Raw genomic sequence first — 16796 nt, forward strand, 5'->3', positions numbered from 1 at the left:
GTTACTACCCAACACTGTTCACCACTATTACTATTGCTTGAAAATAAAACAGAAAAAAACAACGCATATTTGCATCTAAAAACGTAAAACGGAACTCTTTAGGCATTTCTCAATGTCAAGGATACTTCCATGGCAGGACTGGTCCTTCCAAGTCACTTCCTTCAGAGGCTAGGTGAGGCTCCTCTTTAGCATTCAGAGAACATGTAAATGGAACAGGCTAGCAAGTGCACGTCATTGCATCATTACGTCAGTGAAAAGGTCCGTTTGAATAATGCTGTGAATTGTATAATGGTATAATATTAACATTAAATTATTTTGGATAACTTAACCAGTTATTTAACTAGTTATTTATAAGAGGAATGCTGGTGACACAACCAAGCTAACAATTGTTAAATGACAGGTCCGGTTCAGTTAGCCATCAATAACGTAATTTGTATTTGTATAATTTACAATATCAATATGGTAGTAATTTGTACTGGCATTTAAACGTTAAACTTTACTTATATTTACTACAGTTATAACAAATGTTTGGTAACGTAAATAAAAACCGTTAACGCTTCGACATTTTTGAATTTTAGAACAAGATAGCAAAGCTGTGCGCATAGGATTGTGGGTGATTTGAGAGTGCAAAGAGCGCGAAGGCTACACATATGCATCCTTTCCTGTGTATGGGATATTTTTCGAATGAAGGACTCAGTCCTTGGTTGAAATTCCGAGGATCCTCGACATTGGAACAGTCCTTCGACGGATGTCGATGACGTAGCATCCTCAAAATTCTGGCTTCCGAGGATCCTTCCTTTACATTGAGAAATGCCTTTTGTTTTTAAAACAACGCCATGTTACCTTCAAATAAAACAGTTGCCATGCCAACTTGCTGCTGTAAACAAAAGCTCACAAAGCTTGCCCCGCCTCCTGGGCCTTCTGATTGGTCCAGTTTTTTTGGAACTGACATTTATAAGCAGTGCTGCGTGTAAAAAATGAAATTCTTTTAACTTGACACTGCATGAGACACAGCAAAAAAACAATGGAAAAGTAGCACATTGGAAAAGAAAATCGTGTTCCGTGTGAACAGCCCCGTAGGCCAAATATCATAGAATTGCCACAACCAGGTCAGACTTTTTGACTTTATACGACTATATCTACTATACATTTGTTAACTTTTATGTGAATTCTTTAATATCAATATGTATAAAGCTTTGCCGTCGCTTATAATATTATTTGATTATAATTGAATATTCAGCAAACCAGATTGTAACATTTATACAATTTAACTTTATATAATTATATATCATATGTATACTTTTTTCACATTTATTTAATTTAAAGAGAAATAAAATCATAAACTTCATTATTCTGAATGTGAAATGATTATACTTTAAAGCAATATATATAATTGCCAAAATGTCATAAATTGGCACCTCCAGGTCTTGTTTTGTTGGACTCTGCCAGTAAGTAACACCCTGGCAACCACCCACAACACGGACGAGCAACACTTTCTTTCTATAGCTTTTTATTGTGCGTTCTATCAGTTTATTCTCTAGCAAGCAATATTTGTCTTGTTGTTCAGCCATGCCGGGTCTTGTAAAGTTTTTCTGATAGCAGAGGATTGAGTACTTATATCCTGTATTAGCGGTCTTTATATAGTAATTATAATGGGGTCATGCAGGTTGGCATTACTGTGTTCTCCACAGGGAGCGCTCGTAGCTCGAGTCTCATGGGAAGGCAGAGGTTGAGTCGAGTGCTATTATTAGCACAGGGTTAGCTTCTGTGCTGGGTAATTAAAGCGATTGTGGAGCTGCTCTTTCCTGTGAGGCCTTGATTTAGCCTCAGTGTTAATTAGTACTCCGTTAAGCCCCAGCGTTCCTGTGGAAGATCCCTGCATTCTTCTCCTTTCTGCCCATCAGACTCCCGCTTAATCCCAGCACAGTTCTCTCCAGACAGCATGGCTGCAGTTTGTTACCGCACGAAGACTCGCCTGCTGGATCAAAGGCAGCGAGTCTCAGTCCGAATACAGTAACAAACATCACTCTGTATAGATAATGGTGTTTCAAATATTGGTCTGGGGAGGTTCATTGATACTTTCTGTCGACATTGTGTGGTCTGTACTGCTCCTGTAGTAGTCAAAAGTCTATGTGAGTCAAGGTTAATGTAGTGTTACATGATTATTTACCCCCCCCCCCCCCCCCTTGATGCTGGTGTACCTTTGAGAGTTATAAATATAAATATGCTGTGTTTTGATTGGCTAATGCTATGCAGCATACAACCCAACACACACTGTTCCTGTATGGCAGTCATATTTTAATTATTATATATTATATTATATTATATTATATATATATATAATATGTGTGTGTGTGTGTGTGTGTGTGTGTTTGCGTGTATTATAAATTAAAATAATCTAGAATTATTCTAGTATTATAGAATAAATCAAAATAATTGTGTATTAAATATTCTTATTCTAGAATTATAGAATAGTTTGAATTAATTAAATAAAATCTTTATTCATACTTATTCATTTTTTACTTAAATTAATTTAATCTCAGTTTACTGATATCAAATGTGCCTCTTATGCTCACCTAGGGTGCATTTATTTAATAAAAATACAATAAAAAAAGTAATATTGTGAAATATTATTGCAATTTGAAAATTTCTTTCATTTTTAAAACATTTTAAAATGTAATTTATTCCTTTGATAGAAAATATGATTTTTCAGCATCATTACTCCAGTCTTCAGTGTCACAAGATCCTTCAGAAATCATTATAATATTCAGATTATATGCTCAAGAAACATTTCTTATTATTATCAATGTAGAAAACAGTTGTACTGCTTAATATTTTTGTGGCAACAGTGACACATTTTTGAGGATTCTTTGAAGAATACGAAGTTCAAAAGAACAGCATTTACTTGAAATACAAATCTTTTATAACATTATAAATGCAGTTATTGTTACTTTTGAGCTTTTAATGTATTTTTTTGCTAAATAAAGGTATTAATTTCTTAGAAAAAAAAAAAACACTCTTACCGACTCCAAACTTTTAAATGGCACTGTAAGTAAAAATACTGAATATTGGTTCTTAACTGAATCGGACTGTTCCTTTCTTCTATTAACAGATCCCAGAGTCCATCATTTCACGAGGTGTGCAGGTGTTGCCGCGGGACACCACCTCTCTCAGCTCCACGCCTTCGGAGTCTCCTTGTGCTCAGCAGTCCCGCCTCTCCACTGCCTCCTGCCCCACCCCCAAGGTAAGACTCCACTCCTTTACCTTTTATTCACACCATTCCTTTTCCCCTAAGCTTTTTTTTCTGTCATGCACTCCGTATCCTCCATGGCTGGATCCTCATCTGCTGCCACCTAATTGGCTGCTTGACACACTGCTTTGCATTCCAGACAGCAGTGACTCTGCTCATTGGGTTGTGTGAGAGGAGAGGCGGGAACTCTTCACTGCCTGAGTTTGAAGTTTGACCATTTAGATTTTCCTCCTTTAGCATTTAATAGTTTGTTGTTTTTGATCCAATGGTGATAAAATTAACTTTTAATTCTTAAAATTAATTAATTCTTTATAAGGTGTTCAGGAGCTGTTTTGGGTGTTTTTTTTTTGTTAGTTTACTCACATTCTGTCAGCCATTTAGTATTTAGTCACTTCATACATTGTCATACATACACTTTCATCTCAACTTTTGACTGACTGAGTTGTTTACTGAACAGAGTCATACTTTTGTGCTGTTTATAACAAGATATATTTTGTTGTTTAGTGTGTGACAGTAAGATACTTCGACTTTCTGTTTCTCAATTGTTTCCTCAGTTTTTTATTTTTGAGAATGTCATGGTATAAATGTGTGTTTTTTCCTGTTGTGGCCCTGACGATGCTGGCCGTGTCGAAAATGGCATCCTCAGAATCCATTTTAGACTTTAATTGTACAGTTTGAATCACTAAATGGCAGACATGACACCCTACACTTTTGTGGACACACCTGACAGAGAAAAACATATTCAAAAGAACACATTAAGTGCACAGGGTCAATCGTGTGCCTGATTAGTGCATGAGATGGTGAGTGCACACATCATATGTGTTTGAAATCTGTCAAGATGCTGTGAATAAGTGATTAGTGGTGCTTTTTTGTCTCCCTCTAGTGAACACAGTGTGTATTACAAGTGTGTCTTCCTTAAGCAGATCAGAGTTTTTGTATGTCTTGGTGTCAGACTTTGGAAAGTTGATACTGCAGAATACTTGAAGTATATAATTGAAATGTTAAGCCCTCTTTTTATTGTTTCTTTTTTTGGATGTTATGTGTTCCATTTTGAGGAATACTGAATCTATTTTAGTGCAGTGAGATGAGTAAATACGTGTTTATATTTAGTCTAGAACTACAGTAACATTCACACAGCGCACCCAACGCCTCTGCACTTACTCTCGATTTCTCTCAACATGGCAACACGAGAGCTGGCAGCCAATACATTGAAAAATAAAGTAACTAGCGTCCCTTATTTGAAAAAGTAACTCAGCTATTTCTTTCTAAATTAAAAAGTAATGCATTACTTTACTAATTACTTGAGAAAAATGTATCTGATTGCGTAACTCGCATTACTTGTAAGGCGTTACTCCCAACACTGTGTGTGCATGTGACACTGGTGGGGCCCCAAAAAATAATGTAATTTACTCAAGAAGATGGTAGCGGCTTCACTTTTCTATAGTGGGAGGACGTGGAGACGCATCGTCCATCTTTTTTTACAGTATATAGTCTGAACAAACAAATCACATTTCATCAAAATAATAATCAGGGCCAAATATAGCATATGGAACAAAACTGGATTTGTTTGCAGTGTGAAAAGAGCGTGTGATCAAAAACCATTCCCATACATCATTCAAGATGACCAGAAGACACACACACACACACACACACATGCTCACTGCATTCCCTCAGCACAACGTCCAGCTGTTACATAAGATACTGTTTGGCTGTGAGCTCTCCATATGCCCTAGATATATATGATATATAGAGATAATAATGCATAATAAGTTTCTACACTCTCTCTTTCCCTCTCTTAACCCACTGAGATGCTTTGCCTGAGCCTGAATCTGATTTCAGAAATCACACAGCCGTCAACCCTGTTATGTTGTATATGCCTCCAATCTGTGGTTGCACTTTACACAATTTAGATCTCAGTGGTTTTTACAATATTGCTACAAGTGTGACTGCATCATATAATAACTATTAATTATTAATAATATTAATAATGTTCATCGTCTGGCTGACTACTTCTTGTATTAATTTTTATAAAAATCCTGTCATACGTGCACAAACCGACAGTCACCACTTATAAGCTACTACTAAATATTGTAGAAACGTAATTTTCTGTAAAGTTGCTTTGTAACGATTTGCATTGTAAAAAGCGCTATACAAATTAACTTGAATTGAATTGAATTTTACTCATCCTCCACTTTGCATGCTGTCTCACTCCAACTCTTTCTCCCCTCCTACACTCTCTCTGGCTTCATGCGTGTAGTGTGTGTCTGCATGTCAGTGTGTACGAGAGACGTGCGACATTCTTCTGTGTGTCAGGATAAAGCATGGTAAGCGGCGTCTTTCTCCACTCCGATGCGTCACTGTTTTGTTCTACACGTGTCTGTTTTGGATGTGCGTGCATGAGGGGTGTAGGTCGGTAGGGCTCCAGATTGATTCCAGGGGGATCTGTGGGGCAGGATGATTTCAGGGTGCATGATCTACAGCGTACAGAGCAGCCACTTGGTTTCATAACAGCTGCAGTGGTCTGATGTAGTGGTACAGGACACTTTACTGTGGCTTTTCTGAATGAAGGCTCATTAGGTGCCACTGTTTGGAGATGTGGTTGATGTAGTTCACAGGGAGAATCATGATGTTTTGTTTATGACTTGTGCATTCTTGGTTGTCTCATTCTGTATCTTATTTTGCGTGTTGCATGTTGTGCATGTACACATTTGTGCGTTGTGCATGTGCTCTCGTGTCAATTGTGTGTGTTTGTGTAGAGGGGGATCTGTACTTTCAAGTTTTTATTATGTGGATACAATGTTCTCAGGAGTTTTACAACTGACATTTCATGTATTAGATAATATAGTTTCAATACAATGTAATGGCCTGGCTTTAATTGTAAAAAAAACTACATAATAATATATATAATATATATATAATATAATATAATATAATATAATATAATATAATATAATATAATATAATATAATATAATATAATATAATATAATATAATAAAAAATTATAAACATATAATATACGTAAACACAAAACTTTTCATGAATTAGATCATATAATTCCAATACAATGTAATTGCTCTAATTGGGGGAAAAAATACTACATATAATGATTTATGAAACTAAATGGTAATATAATTTAATTATATTTAATTTAATAGTTAATTTAATAATTTAATATATATTTATATATATATATATATATATATATATATATATATATATATATATAAATTTCGAAATATGGCATCTCTCTGCTAGAATATTTAGTGTCTGACATGTAAACAAATGATCTTAATAGATCTTAATCTTTAGATGCTGAACCTATATCATTTATTTTATCACAGCTGGGATGTATTGACCAATCCAGGACTGCAGTTTTAAGATTTCTAACAGATGTGGTGAATGTAATGTTTCATTAATTAATACAATCTTTTCAATAATTACAACAACATCCTTTGTGGCATGTCAAGTAGTTAGCCGCATAATTTAGCAAAGCACATATCAGCACTAGCAAAATAGTTCATTTGACCCGTGGAAAAGATTAATTGAATAAGGATGATCGCTAGAGAAAACATATGGTTTAGTATTCCAGTTTGTGGCTATTTTAACTAAAAAGCTAATGTGACTGAATTAAATGACATTACTTGGTTGTTCTTTATTATATTCTATAGGGATGTTGCGGTGACGGAATTTTTCCACCGGTTAATCGACGTGTAAAAAAAACGGTAATCCCGGTGTCACCGGGGTTGCGTGTCGGGGATTTCGGGAGGCCGAAAATGCGGTCGTGCAGACGTGCACACGTCTCACTTTACTTTCACTTTAATTAGCGGCAATTCAGTAGCATTTGTTTGAATTAATCATGGGTTAATTTATTTTATTCTTAATAAAAATACACAAAACAATAAGACACTCGCTTGTATTACACACATCTTTATTGCAAAATGAATAATAACTTAACACACCATGCAAAAACTAAACAAAAGCCCTTATGAAACACCTTTAAAGTGCATTTATTAACAAAACGAACCACTGCACACATCGTGCAAGTATCAAACAAGACTCGTTAAATAATTATAAATATTCGTTAAATAAAGTGCCTGCCTTTTTCAGCAAAAAAAAAAAAAAAAAACACCGCACAACCATCGAATATGAAACGAACGAACATCAAAAACTGAGTTAAATAAGGTAGCCTACCCGAATAATCACTGGACACTTAAGTGCAAAAAAAAAACTAATATAAAAATTAAACTCACGTTAAGCTGTTAAAAAAAAGAGGTAGGCCTATTAACTGCATACACCGTACAAAAAAAATTATAAATATGCTAAATGAGAAACAATAAACGAAAAACCTTCATTTTAAATTGCAACAGTTCGCTTTGAAACCAGATCTTCTGCCATCCTTTGCCAGTTAGCTCGCCTCACTCTCCTCAAATGATAAATGAAATCGGACACCTGCTGCTTTACTGCGGCGCTCGTTCCGCTTATGCTAAATGACACTAAACGAAGGCACGTAGTCACTAACTGAATTAAGTGCTTTATCGCTATAGGCTAAAACTTCAACACGATGGGGACGGTGCCGGTGGTCAAGTGCTATGACCGGTAGGTGGGTTAAACACCGTGTATCACCGGTAACACCGACTATCGCAACAAGCCTAATATTCTATTCTATTCTATATTATGGTATTGTTTAAATTTGATGTAGTTTGCAACACTTACTGTAGAGTGACCTACGGTATGTCACATATGATAAGAACAGCTGTATATAGCACTTTGTGAAACTGGTATCATGATAGGATCATACCACTTGATCGCTGGTGATTCCCAAAATGTGTGTGATGAATAATAAGACAAGATAAGACAGCAGTATAAGCTATAGACAGAGAGATTTATACTGAAGTTCAGCCTGCACTTCAGTGGCTGGAGTTGTGTGGATGTTTGGAGGGACAGTGTGTGTGTTGTGTGTTCACTGAGGCGAGTGTGTGGTGTGTTCAACTGGTGTGTGCTTGCAGGGTAGGGTTGGCTAAGGATACCGCCTGGAGGGGCTTTCAGCAAACGGACAGATACGGAGGAGACTGAAAAAAGAAACTGTAATTAAACAACTGTTAATACTAAATTTAGGGGTGCTGGATAAGTATCGGCTGATAATTAATGCACAGAGCCATTGTTATCTAACAAGCTGAGCAAATTCACGTTCATTATCAGCGTGGATTTGCGCAGCTTGTCAGTTAACAACGGCTCTGTGTAGTGACAGCTGCTCTATGTGAAATCACATACCTGATGGAATTTACCGCTGATTAGAGAACCGGCTTTACTGACGAGACGTGCATTAATTATCTGCCGATATTTATCGTGCATCCCTAACTAAATTACAGTCACATCTTTCAACTGCACAGGACAAGAAAATATAAAACAGTGTTTCTCTGTTAACACATTCGTTAATAGAAGGAAATATCATACTGCAATTATATTGGTTTGTTTGTTTTTTGGGAGCAGGTCCGCTCTTTTTTCTGTTCAGATACTAAAAAAATCAGAATATTAACACTCTGAAGTCGATTAACACGTATACGCATTATGAGTCATTTTCTCCTGATAACCCCGAAAGAACTTAAATTAGACTTTCAGTTTTGATCGTACAGATAAGAGCAATACATCAATCGAATCTGTAAAGGGTCTACTTTTTTGTATACAGACATAATAACAACAGAACTTTGTGCACTTATAAAATTAAGATAACAAACAAGGTGTGCTGTCTGCAGCCTTTGTCTGCGCTGATCTTCATTTACAAACACGTCATTAAAATGAACTGTAACTCTGTGAATACTCAACGAAGAGACATGAGAGAGATATCTATAGAAAACCTGACTTGTCTACTTTTAAACTAATCAAGTGCCGCCGAAAACAGATATTCTGTGATAAAGTAATCCATATGAAAACAACACGATGTCCGTTTTTTCACGTCTCCCTTCATTATCTTCTAATGAGACCAGATTCTAATGTTTCACTGAAGCGTGCGGCTTGAATACGCCCACACAACAGAATACAACGCAGCCAGACTGTTCTTCAAGTTTTTTTTTATTTTACTGTTTGCTTTGGGATGAGAGGAATAACACATAATTCACCCCAAAAAGATGTGATGTGGTTGAGGATTTGAGATTTGGATTTCCTCAGAAAAAAAGGATGAAGTGCTTTATTCAGCAGAGATCATAAACATGAGTAAGTCTCTTTTTATTTATTTATATACTTGTACTAGTTTTCACATAACGTGTAAAGATTTTACTAGTTATACTTTTTCCAGACTATAATTCCTGACTAAATGTATAATCAAGTGAAATATTATGAAGTTTCAATAACAATATACAATACTATACCATTAAAAAGCTTGATGTAAATAATATAAATGTAACAAATAAATGTAACTGTAACAAATGTAACAAACAATGCTGTTCTTTCAATTTATCCCCCCTAAAAAAACTGGGAAAAATATTCTCAGCTCTTTTCAACATTAATAATAATAATAATAATAATAATAATGATAATAATAACAATAAATGTTTTTTTTGTAGAAAATAAGATTGTTAAAAGGATTTCTGAAGGATTGTGTGACTGGAGAATTGATGCAAAAAATTTTGTTTGAAAGTCAGCTTTGATTGTTCCTAATAAACTGTTTAATGTTAAATTAAACTTATGTTGTGGGATAATTAAATATATTCTAAATAAACTATAAACATAAAATTATATAGATTTATTTTGTCCTCACTTTCTTTCTTGTAACACCTCCCTCTCAGTGGCACAGATGACTGAATGGCTCATTATGCAGCTCATTATGCAGGCCTTTGTCTTCTCAGGTGTAAATCACAATTATATTCATGATAGTTGATGCCTACTCGCATATGACTTTTACCAACAAAAAGTGTCTTAGAAAATTTAAATCAATATATTGTTTTCTGTAAGTGAGTAAACAAGATGATTTTCACATAATTTAGAAAAAAAATTCTAGGCTACAAGCTCCAGTTCTCAAAAGTCCCGGGAACCAATGTTATGTATGTGTTTTATTGCCTTATTCAAGTGATTTAACATTTTTCGTTTTTCACTAACCACGCATAACATTTTTTTTCTCAAAAACACAATCATGTACATACATGCTGCTCACATATTATTATGGCCCAGTATGTGCTGATTACAGTGAGACTAGACTTTAGCCATTTAGATGTGTATAAGAAACTGAAAAAAGCACAAATGTCAGTGCATGACAAAACTTCTCCAGGCCCCAAAAATACCCTTATACTCCAGAGGTTTAAGGGTAAAAATGACATCAGTCACGTTGATTATGACTTTTAAAGGGATAGTTCACCCAAAAATTTAAATTCTGTCATCATTTACCATCATTCACCCTCCACTTGTTCCAAACTTGTTTGAGTTTCTTTCTTCTGCTTATCACAAAAGATGATATTTTGAAGAATGCTAGTAAGGCCATCCTTAAAAATATTTTGGTTTGCAGTAACAGTAAATTTTTTTTAAAAAGGGTCAGAAGGTAGGTCTATATTTTTTTTCAAGGTTCAATGTAAAAAAAAAAAAAAGTACATTTTGGTGATGATTACGTAGGTAGGAATTTAAACAAATTAGCATATCGTGACGTCATTGACTGGGTCTTCAACCCCTGCCTTTGACCGCATAAATGCAAACCTCATTTTGATGCAGGCTATATAGACCACAAACAAATTTAAATCTTTGTCAGAACATGTTTATAGCATGAAATTCAGGTGAGAAGAAAAATATGAGGTACTGTTATACTATTTTACTTGCATCCACCGCTAGGTGTCAATGCAACCTACAAATGAGAGACCGTTTACTTTGCTTTCTTGTGTTGTCACTTTTGTGAAAAAAAATCCTGTTTGATTTGAGAGACAAGTGTTCATTGAATCAATTGTAAAATCAATTTTGCATGTCTAGATACGTTTTATACGGCAAATAACACCAAATATAGGTAAATCCACAGACAACAGGCAACAGGCAATTGGTAAAGACCAATATTTCTGATGATTTATTGGCGTGAAGTTTCGTGCACAATGACAAACAGGAGTGCAACATTCTCGAAAAACAATAAGCAGAGTGGTGTGCCATAATGCAAAACACTTACTGCAGACTTCAACATGGCTGTGTTTACTATTAGAAATTTCAACAACAAAAAATCGCATAGGCGATTCTAGCCCGAATCACATTTCTGTTGTTAAAAGATAAACATTGTGCAGAAGTATTATTTGCTGTTATGCGTGTGTGTCCGAAGCTGCAGTTGCTGTGTGACGCGTGTTCCAAAAAAAAAAAAAAAAAAAAACTGGACGCGATCTGAGAAAAGGTCGTTAAAATCAATGCCCTATTTTCGTTTTTCGAAACTTGTGTTGGTTGGTCCAATCGATTCGTGCAATAGATTTTCGAACATAAAGTGTCAGTCGACACGGTCACGGTTTTAGACTAGAGAGGAGAAGGGATGGGAAAAGATCTGGGCACAGTTTTTCCATAACTTCGTGCCAAGTTTAAGCGGTGTCGAGCTGTTTTAATTAATTTTTTTAGATGTATTATGGTGCCCGAACACGTATGACTTTGAACAGTGACCGCAAACATTTTGTTAAATGCAGCCGCAGCCATCATTACCAAGCGCGAACCGTTGACTCTGACAGTGAGTGAGAGTCTGAGACGAAGCGAACGCACAGGCCACAGTGTGACATCCGTGTAAACACAGATGACGTCACGGGTTTTAGAGAACGTAGCCTTCGTTTGTATGTAGGCCTAGGCAATTTATATATTTACAATATTTACTAAAATATAATTAATATTATTTTATTGCTTTTGTATTAGTTGTTTGAAGTGTAAAAAAAAAAATTGGTCTGTCTTAACGCAAATTTACAACCAGCAAGACGGTCGGACTAAAAGCAAAAAAAAATACAAATTTGAGTCGGTCCTAAATTGACAGGGTTGGTCGGGTTACGGCAAACAAGAATATTTTTAAGGATGGCCTAACCAAACAGTTGACAAAAGCCATTGAGTTCCATAGTATTTTTCTTTCCATATTTAATTTCCATATAACTGCTTGGTTACCAGCATTCTTCAAAACTATTTTCTGTGTTAAACAGCTAAACGAAATTCATACAGGTTTTGAACAACTTTAGTGTGAGTATATTGATGACAGGATTTACATTTTTGGGTGAATGATTATTCTAATAGTTTTATGTTGGTTTGTTGCATACAAACATAGTGGGAAAAGATCTGCAGTCTAGTTAATAATATTTTGCTTTGTTTTGTTCTTGTTTGTTCTTTGTTTTTTTGTTTTTTTTCTTGTTTTGATTTGTTTGGGTTTAGTTTCTTTATTTTGTTTTGTTTTTGTTTTGTTATTTGTTTCCACCCTTTTTTCCCAGACGTTTTTAAAGTTTCACATAAATTAGTCAAATATGCTACCAGGGTGACGCTTTAGCGGTTCCAGGCCCCTTGAACATCACATTGACTCGGGCCCCCACGGTTGAATCCCCTCTCTGATCTGGGCCCTACTGCACACTGCAAACATGTTTAGATTGCGTGTGTTAGTTTGAGAGACAAACCCAGGCTTACCATGACTGGAAGTATAATAAATGCACATTGACAGTCCGATGACCCTCTGCCCCTGAGCCCACCCCACCCCCACCTCCTCTCTCTGTTCGACTGATGAATGGAGAGGAGATTGAAGATCAGGTGAAGGGGAGAACAGGCTCTTGTGCTTGCTGTGCCGATTACTACACAGCCCTGTCATTGAATCTGACAGCTGTGTGATAGTTGTGGAGGAGATACATATTGTATCTGGCAGTGCCTCTGCATTTAATTTTTCATTAATGAATGTGTGTGTGTGTGTGTGTGTGTGTGTGTGTGTGTAAGGTTAAAGGCAGGTGGAAGACATCAAGGACATATAGTGGTGTGTTAGTCTTGACTTGTTCTAGTTCTTCATAGTGTGTGTTTGTCCAGTTGTGTGTGTCCTTTTACATGGATTTAGATCTTCATATTCACACATCAATCCATCCTGTATCTCATGGCCATTCTGTTAATATAAACCATGTTTATTCACATATACATGTATTGACACATACCGCAACATTAGCGGTCTATTAAAGCGACCGTATTCTACATTTTTATGCAATCTTACACTGAAAGTTATACTTATAATGCAAGTTTATGTTTTTGCACCAAAAACAGTCAAGATTAAACTGGCTATTTTTGTTACTGCAATTAATACTAAAAGAGTTCTATATTTAATTGACTTGTGCTATGAATAGCTAAGTGCCTGGGAGATATAGCAGCGTAATTCACACTGTTGTTCATCAGAGAAGGTTGAGTTCCAGAATACACATGATATGTTAATGTACTCATGGTTGTGATGTCGTAACCATGGCGATTTCTGAATGACCTTTTTGCAGCAGTTTTGTTGCTCTAAATGGAGGGAGGAAGCTTTGTTTAGTGTCAGTGGGGTAGATTAAACAAGGGAAATCCAGTTTTCCATTATTCGTCCTCAAGGGATAGTTCATACAAAAACAAACAAACAAACACAAAATTCTCCCATAATTTATTCACCATCTTATTGTTCAAATCCCACATGATTTGCTTTGATTTGCAGGATAAATGCTGCAGAATATACTCTCCATTTTGCATGTAGTAAATTGATAGTAAGTAAATTGGAATCTGGGTTGTCAAGCTCTAAAATGAATTAATAGACCAAAATTTACAGAAAGTCTTACCCTTAAATTGTATGGAGCCCTTCACATGACATGCAGAGAATTAATGTGGTCAGTTCATGCAAACAAATGATTAATACATTGCCATGGCTTTTTGGGACCCCATTTTATTGTATTTTTTTTCCTGCTCATTTTGTAGCTTCACAAACTACATCCTAATTCTCTATCATAATATGGAAAAGAGTAGCCATCACATTCTTCAACATTTATTATTTTGTCTTTCTACGGAAGAAAGAAATTCATACAAGTTTGGAATGACATGCAATTGAGTAAATAATAACTTAATACATTTTTTATTATTTATTTTATTTAATTTTTTGCTGCAAGTTTCTGTTTGAAAATTATCTCTCTCTGGAGGTCTTGACAAACTTGTGCAGTTGTGTCCTGTCAAACTGGCAGTGGGGTTGCTGTGTCCTGCTTTCTTGAATGTATTCTCTCTCTGTTTTGGCCAGCACATGCCAGCGATCTGCTATAATGACGGGAATGCTGTTTTTATGTGATTCCCTTGCTTGTGGCTGCAGTGTTAACACTCGTCTTCCCTGTTCCCTCTCTCCCTGCACCAGGCCCGGCTCACCTCCTGTTCATCCACTTGTAGTGTCACAGAGGTACAGCATGTTTTACACAGCGCCGTCCATCACCCTGCGACTAACCACGCCCCTCTCAGAGACTCTGCCAATCATTGCTCACACATACCTCACATGTGCACAGCTCATCCTTGTGAAGCAAGTCTGTCACATTGGTTTATTTATTTACCCCCAAAAACGCCTTAAAGTTTGTTTTGTGTGTTTGTGTGTGTCCTTCAATTCATTAGTTTCTCTGAGCTTTTCTTTCCTAAATAAGGATGACGTGACACAGAATCAATAATTTGTTTAATGCAAAACAGCATATGCGCAGTATTTTTCATAATTGATAAAAACATTTGAAGCTGCTGTAAGCAATATTTTTAAATACTCCATCAGCCCAAAACCAAATAGTTGTAGTTATTAATATTATAGTTATTATTTTTTTCCTATTATTTTTTCATTTCCTATTATTCTCAAAGCTGATTCTCATTACTGTAATAGTCTTTAAAACATTTTTTTTTTACATTTTAAAGCCAATAAATGCTATCATGATGCTATCATGATTCGTAAATACTTTTATAGATATTGTCATACCATTTAAATAATATATCTTTGTTTTTCACATTACAGTAATGAAAATTAGATTTTTTAAATAAAAATTATATATTGTTTTTTACATTGCGGTAATGAGAATTGTAGGGTGGAGGGTGCCTTTTTGTTATGATTTTTGTTTTCTTTCGTTTTTGAGTTAAATTTGATCAAGACATGTTTGTGAAATGTGAAATGCGATTCGCCCTTGGAGGATGGCTTTTGGGAGAGAGTGTTTGAAGGGATGAGCGATGGTGGCGGAAGTTAACATGATGGCTAGATTGCTTATGGCAGCTTAATAACCACCAAATGCACTCTTGTCCTTCAAGAATTTTATCTCTCATAAAATTGTACTTTTCTACAACACTTCCAGATTCACTAAGTTGGAGGGGTTATAGAAATGAGCTTTAAGTGCTCATTATCCATGGAAGCCTCCTTTGTTTTTGGCAATCCGCGGAATGACCAGCGTAACACACAGAGACACGCTGCTTTGCTCCTCTTTGGTTGCGAAGTAGAAGTGGGATTATTTTGCTGTTATGACTTCGCTTGATTCCCCCTCATATTATTCATATCAGTGTTAGATGATTCTTAGAGTGTGTGTTTGTGACAGTGTATATTGTGAAGTATGTGTGTGTGTGTTTGTTGATGAGGAAGGCTGTATCAGGTGAGTTACTGTCCTGTGGCTTCCTCCAGGCCTCACGGAGAGAGTTCAGGGCTCACCTGGATGAGGTCATCACGCTCAAGTCAAGGTACTCTACCTTGGACCAGGTAAACAGATATCTCTTTCACCCCTAATCTTCACATAAATCAACACTCAGTCAATCACACACACACTAACATGCACTGAAGTGTTGCTTGCGGCCTAAAGTCTGATGTAGCATCAGGGCAGTTTGTTCTGTTATAGCTTTATCTTCTTGTCTCGAACAATCTCTGTCTCTCTCTTGCTCTGTTCCAAAACCTAGTCAGCTGCCTTGTTGTCTGTCAACTACAGAAGTGACTAACTTCTTAGTGCTTCAACTCGAATCAAATGTTTGGATTAGATAAATTTCTACCAATATGTTTTTTTTTTATATTAAATATAATCAATATTTTTCTTGACTTGTCTGCTGTCTTGAATGAATTTTTTCCCAAAAAGTTTGTTGCTGTGTATTTTGCGATTGCCATGTTCTCTCTTCTTACAATTTAGCCAAATTAAGTTCTTTTAGAAGACAACATAATTATTTAATAATCTTAATTTAATCCAGTTCATTTTTTTTATCAAGTTTTATTCAGTGTCATGTTTTCTTCCCTTAAAGGTCCCGTTCTTCGTGATCACATGTTTTAAACTTTAGTTGGTGTCTAATGTTGTTGTTAGAGTATAAATAATATCTGTAAAATTCTAAAGCTCAAAGTTCGATGCCAAGCGAGATATTTTATTTAACAGAAATCGCCTACAAAAAACGACCCGTTTGGACTACATCCCTCTAGTTCCTGCAGTAATGACGTCACTAAAACAGTTTTTTGACTAACCGCCGCCCACATGAATTCACAAACAGGGGGCGTGGTCTTGTTGCGCTCCGACGGAGAAGAGGAAGAGTTTTGTTTGTGTTTCTCGCCATTTCGTCCAAACGCTGTTATTTTCATCTCAGAGTCCAATCATCTTTGTT

General features: G+C 35.8%; 1 protein-coding gene across 10 annotated transcripts in view; it reads left to right on the forward strand.

Annotated features, from left to right (window-relative positions):
• Nucleotides 1–16796, forward strand: part of LOC132111669 (gephyrin) — an 86149-nt gene that overhangs the window by 45728 nt on the left and 23625 nt on the right. For 5 of the 10 annotated variants that reach the window (XM_059519187.1, XM_059519191.1, XM_059519190.1 and 2 more), the window contains 3 exons: nt 3113–3244; nt 14563–14604; nt 15844–15918. In XM_059519187.1, the coding sequence (XP_059375170.1) occupies nt 3113–3244; nt 14563–14604; nt 15844–15918 (249 nt within the window). The remainder of the gene's footprint in view (nt 1–3112; nt 3245–14562; nt 14605–15843; nt 15919–16796) is intronic. The other 5 variants (XM_059519194.1, XM_059519196.1, XM_059519197.1 and 2 more) reach the window with 2 other exon arrangements.

The sequence above is a fragment of the Carassius carassius genome, chromosome 31 (genome assembly GCF_963082965.1).
Source record: "Carassius carassius chromosome 31, fCarCar2.1, whole genome shotgun sequence".
Classification (NCBI taxonomy): domain Eukaryota; kingdom Metazoa; phylum Chordata; class Actinopteri; order Cypriniformes; family Cyprinidae; genus Carassius; species Carassius carassius.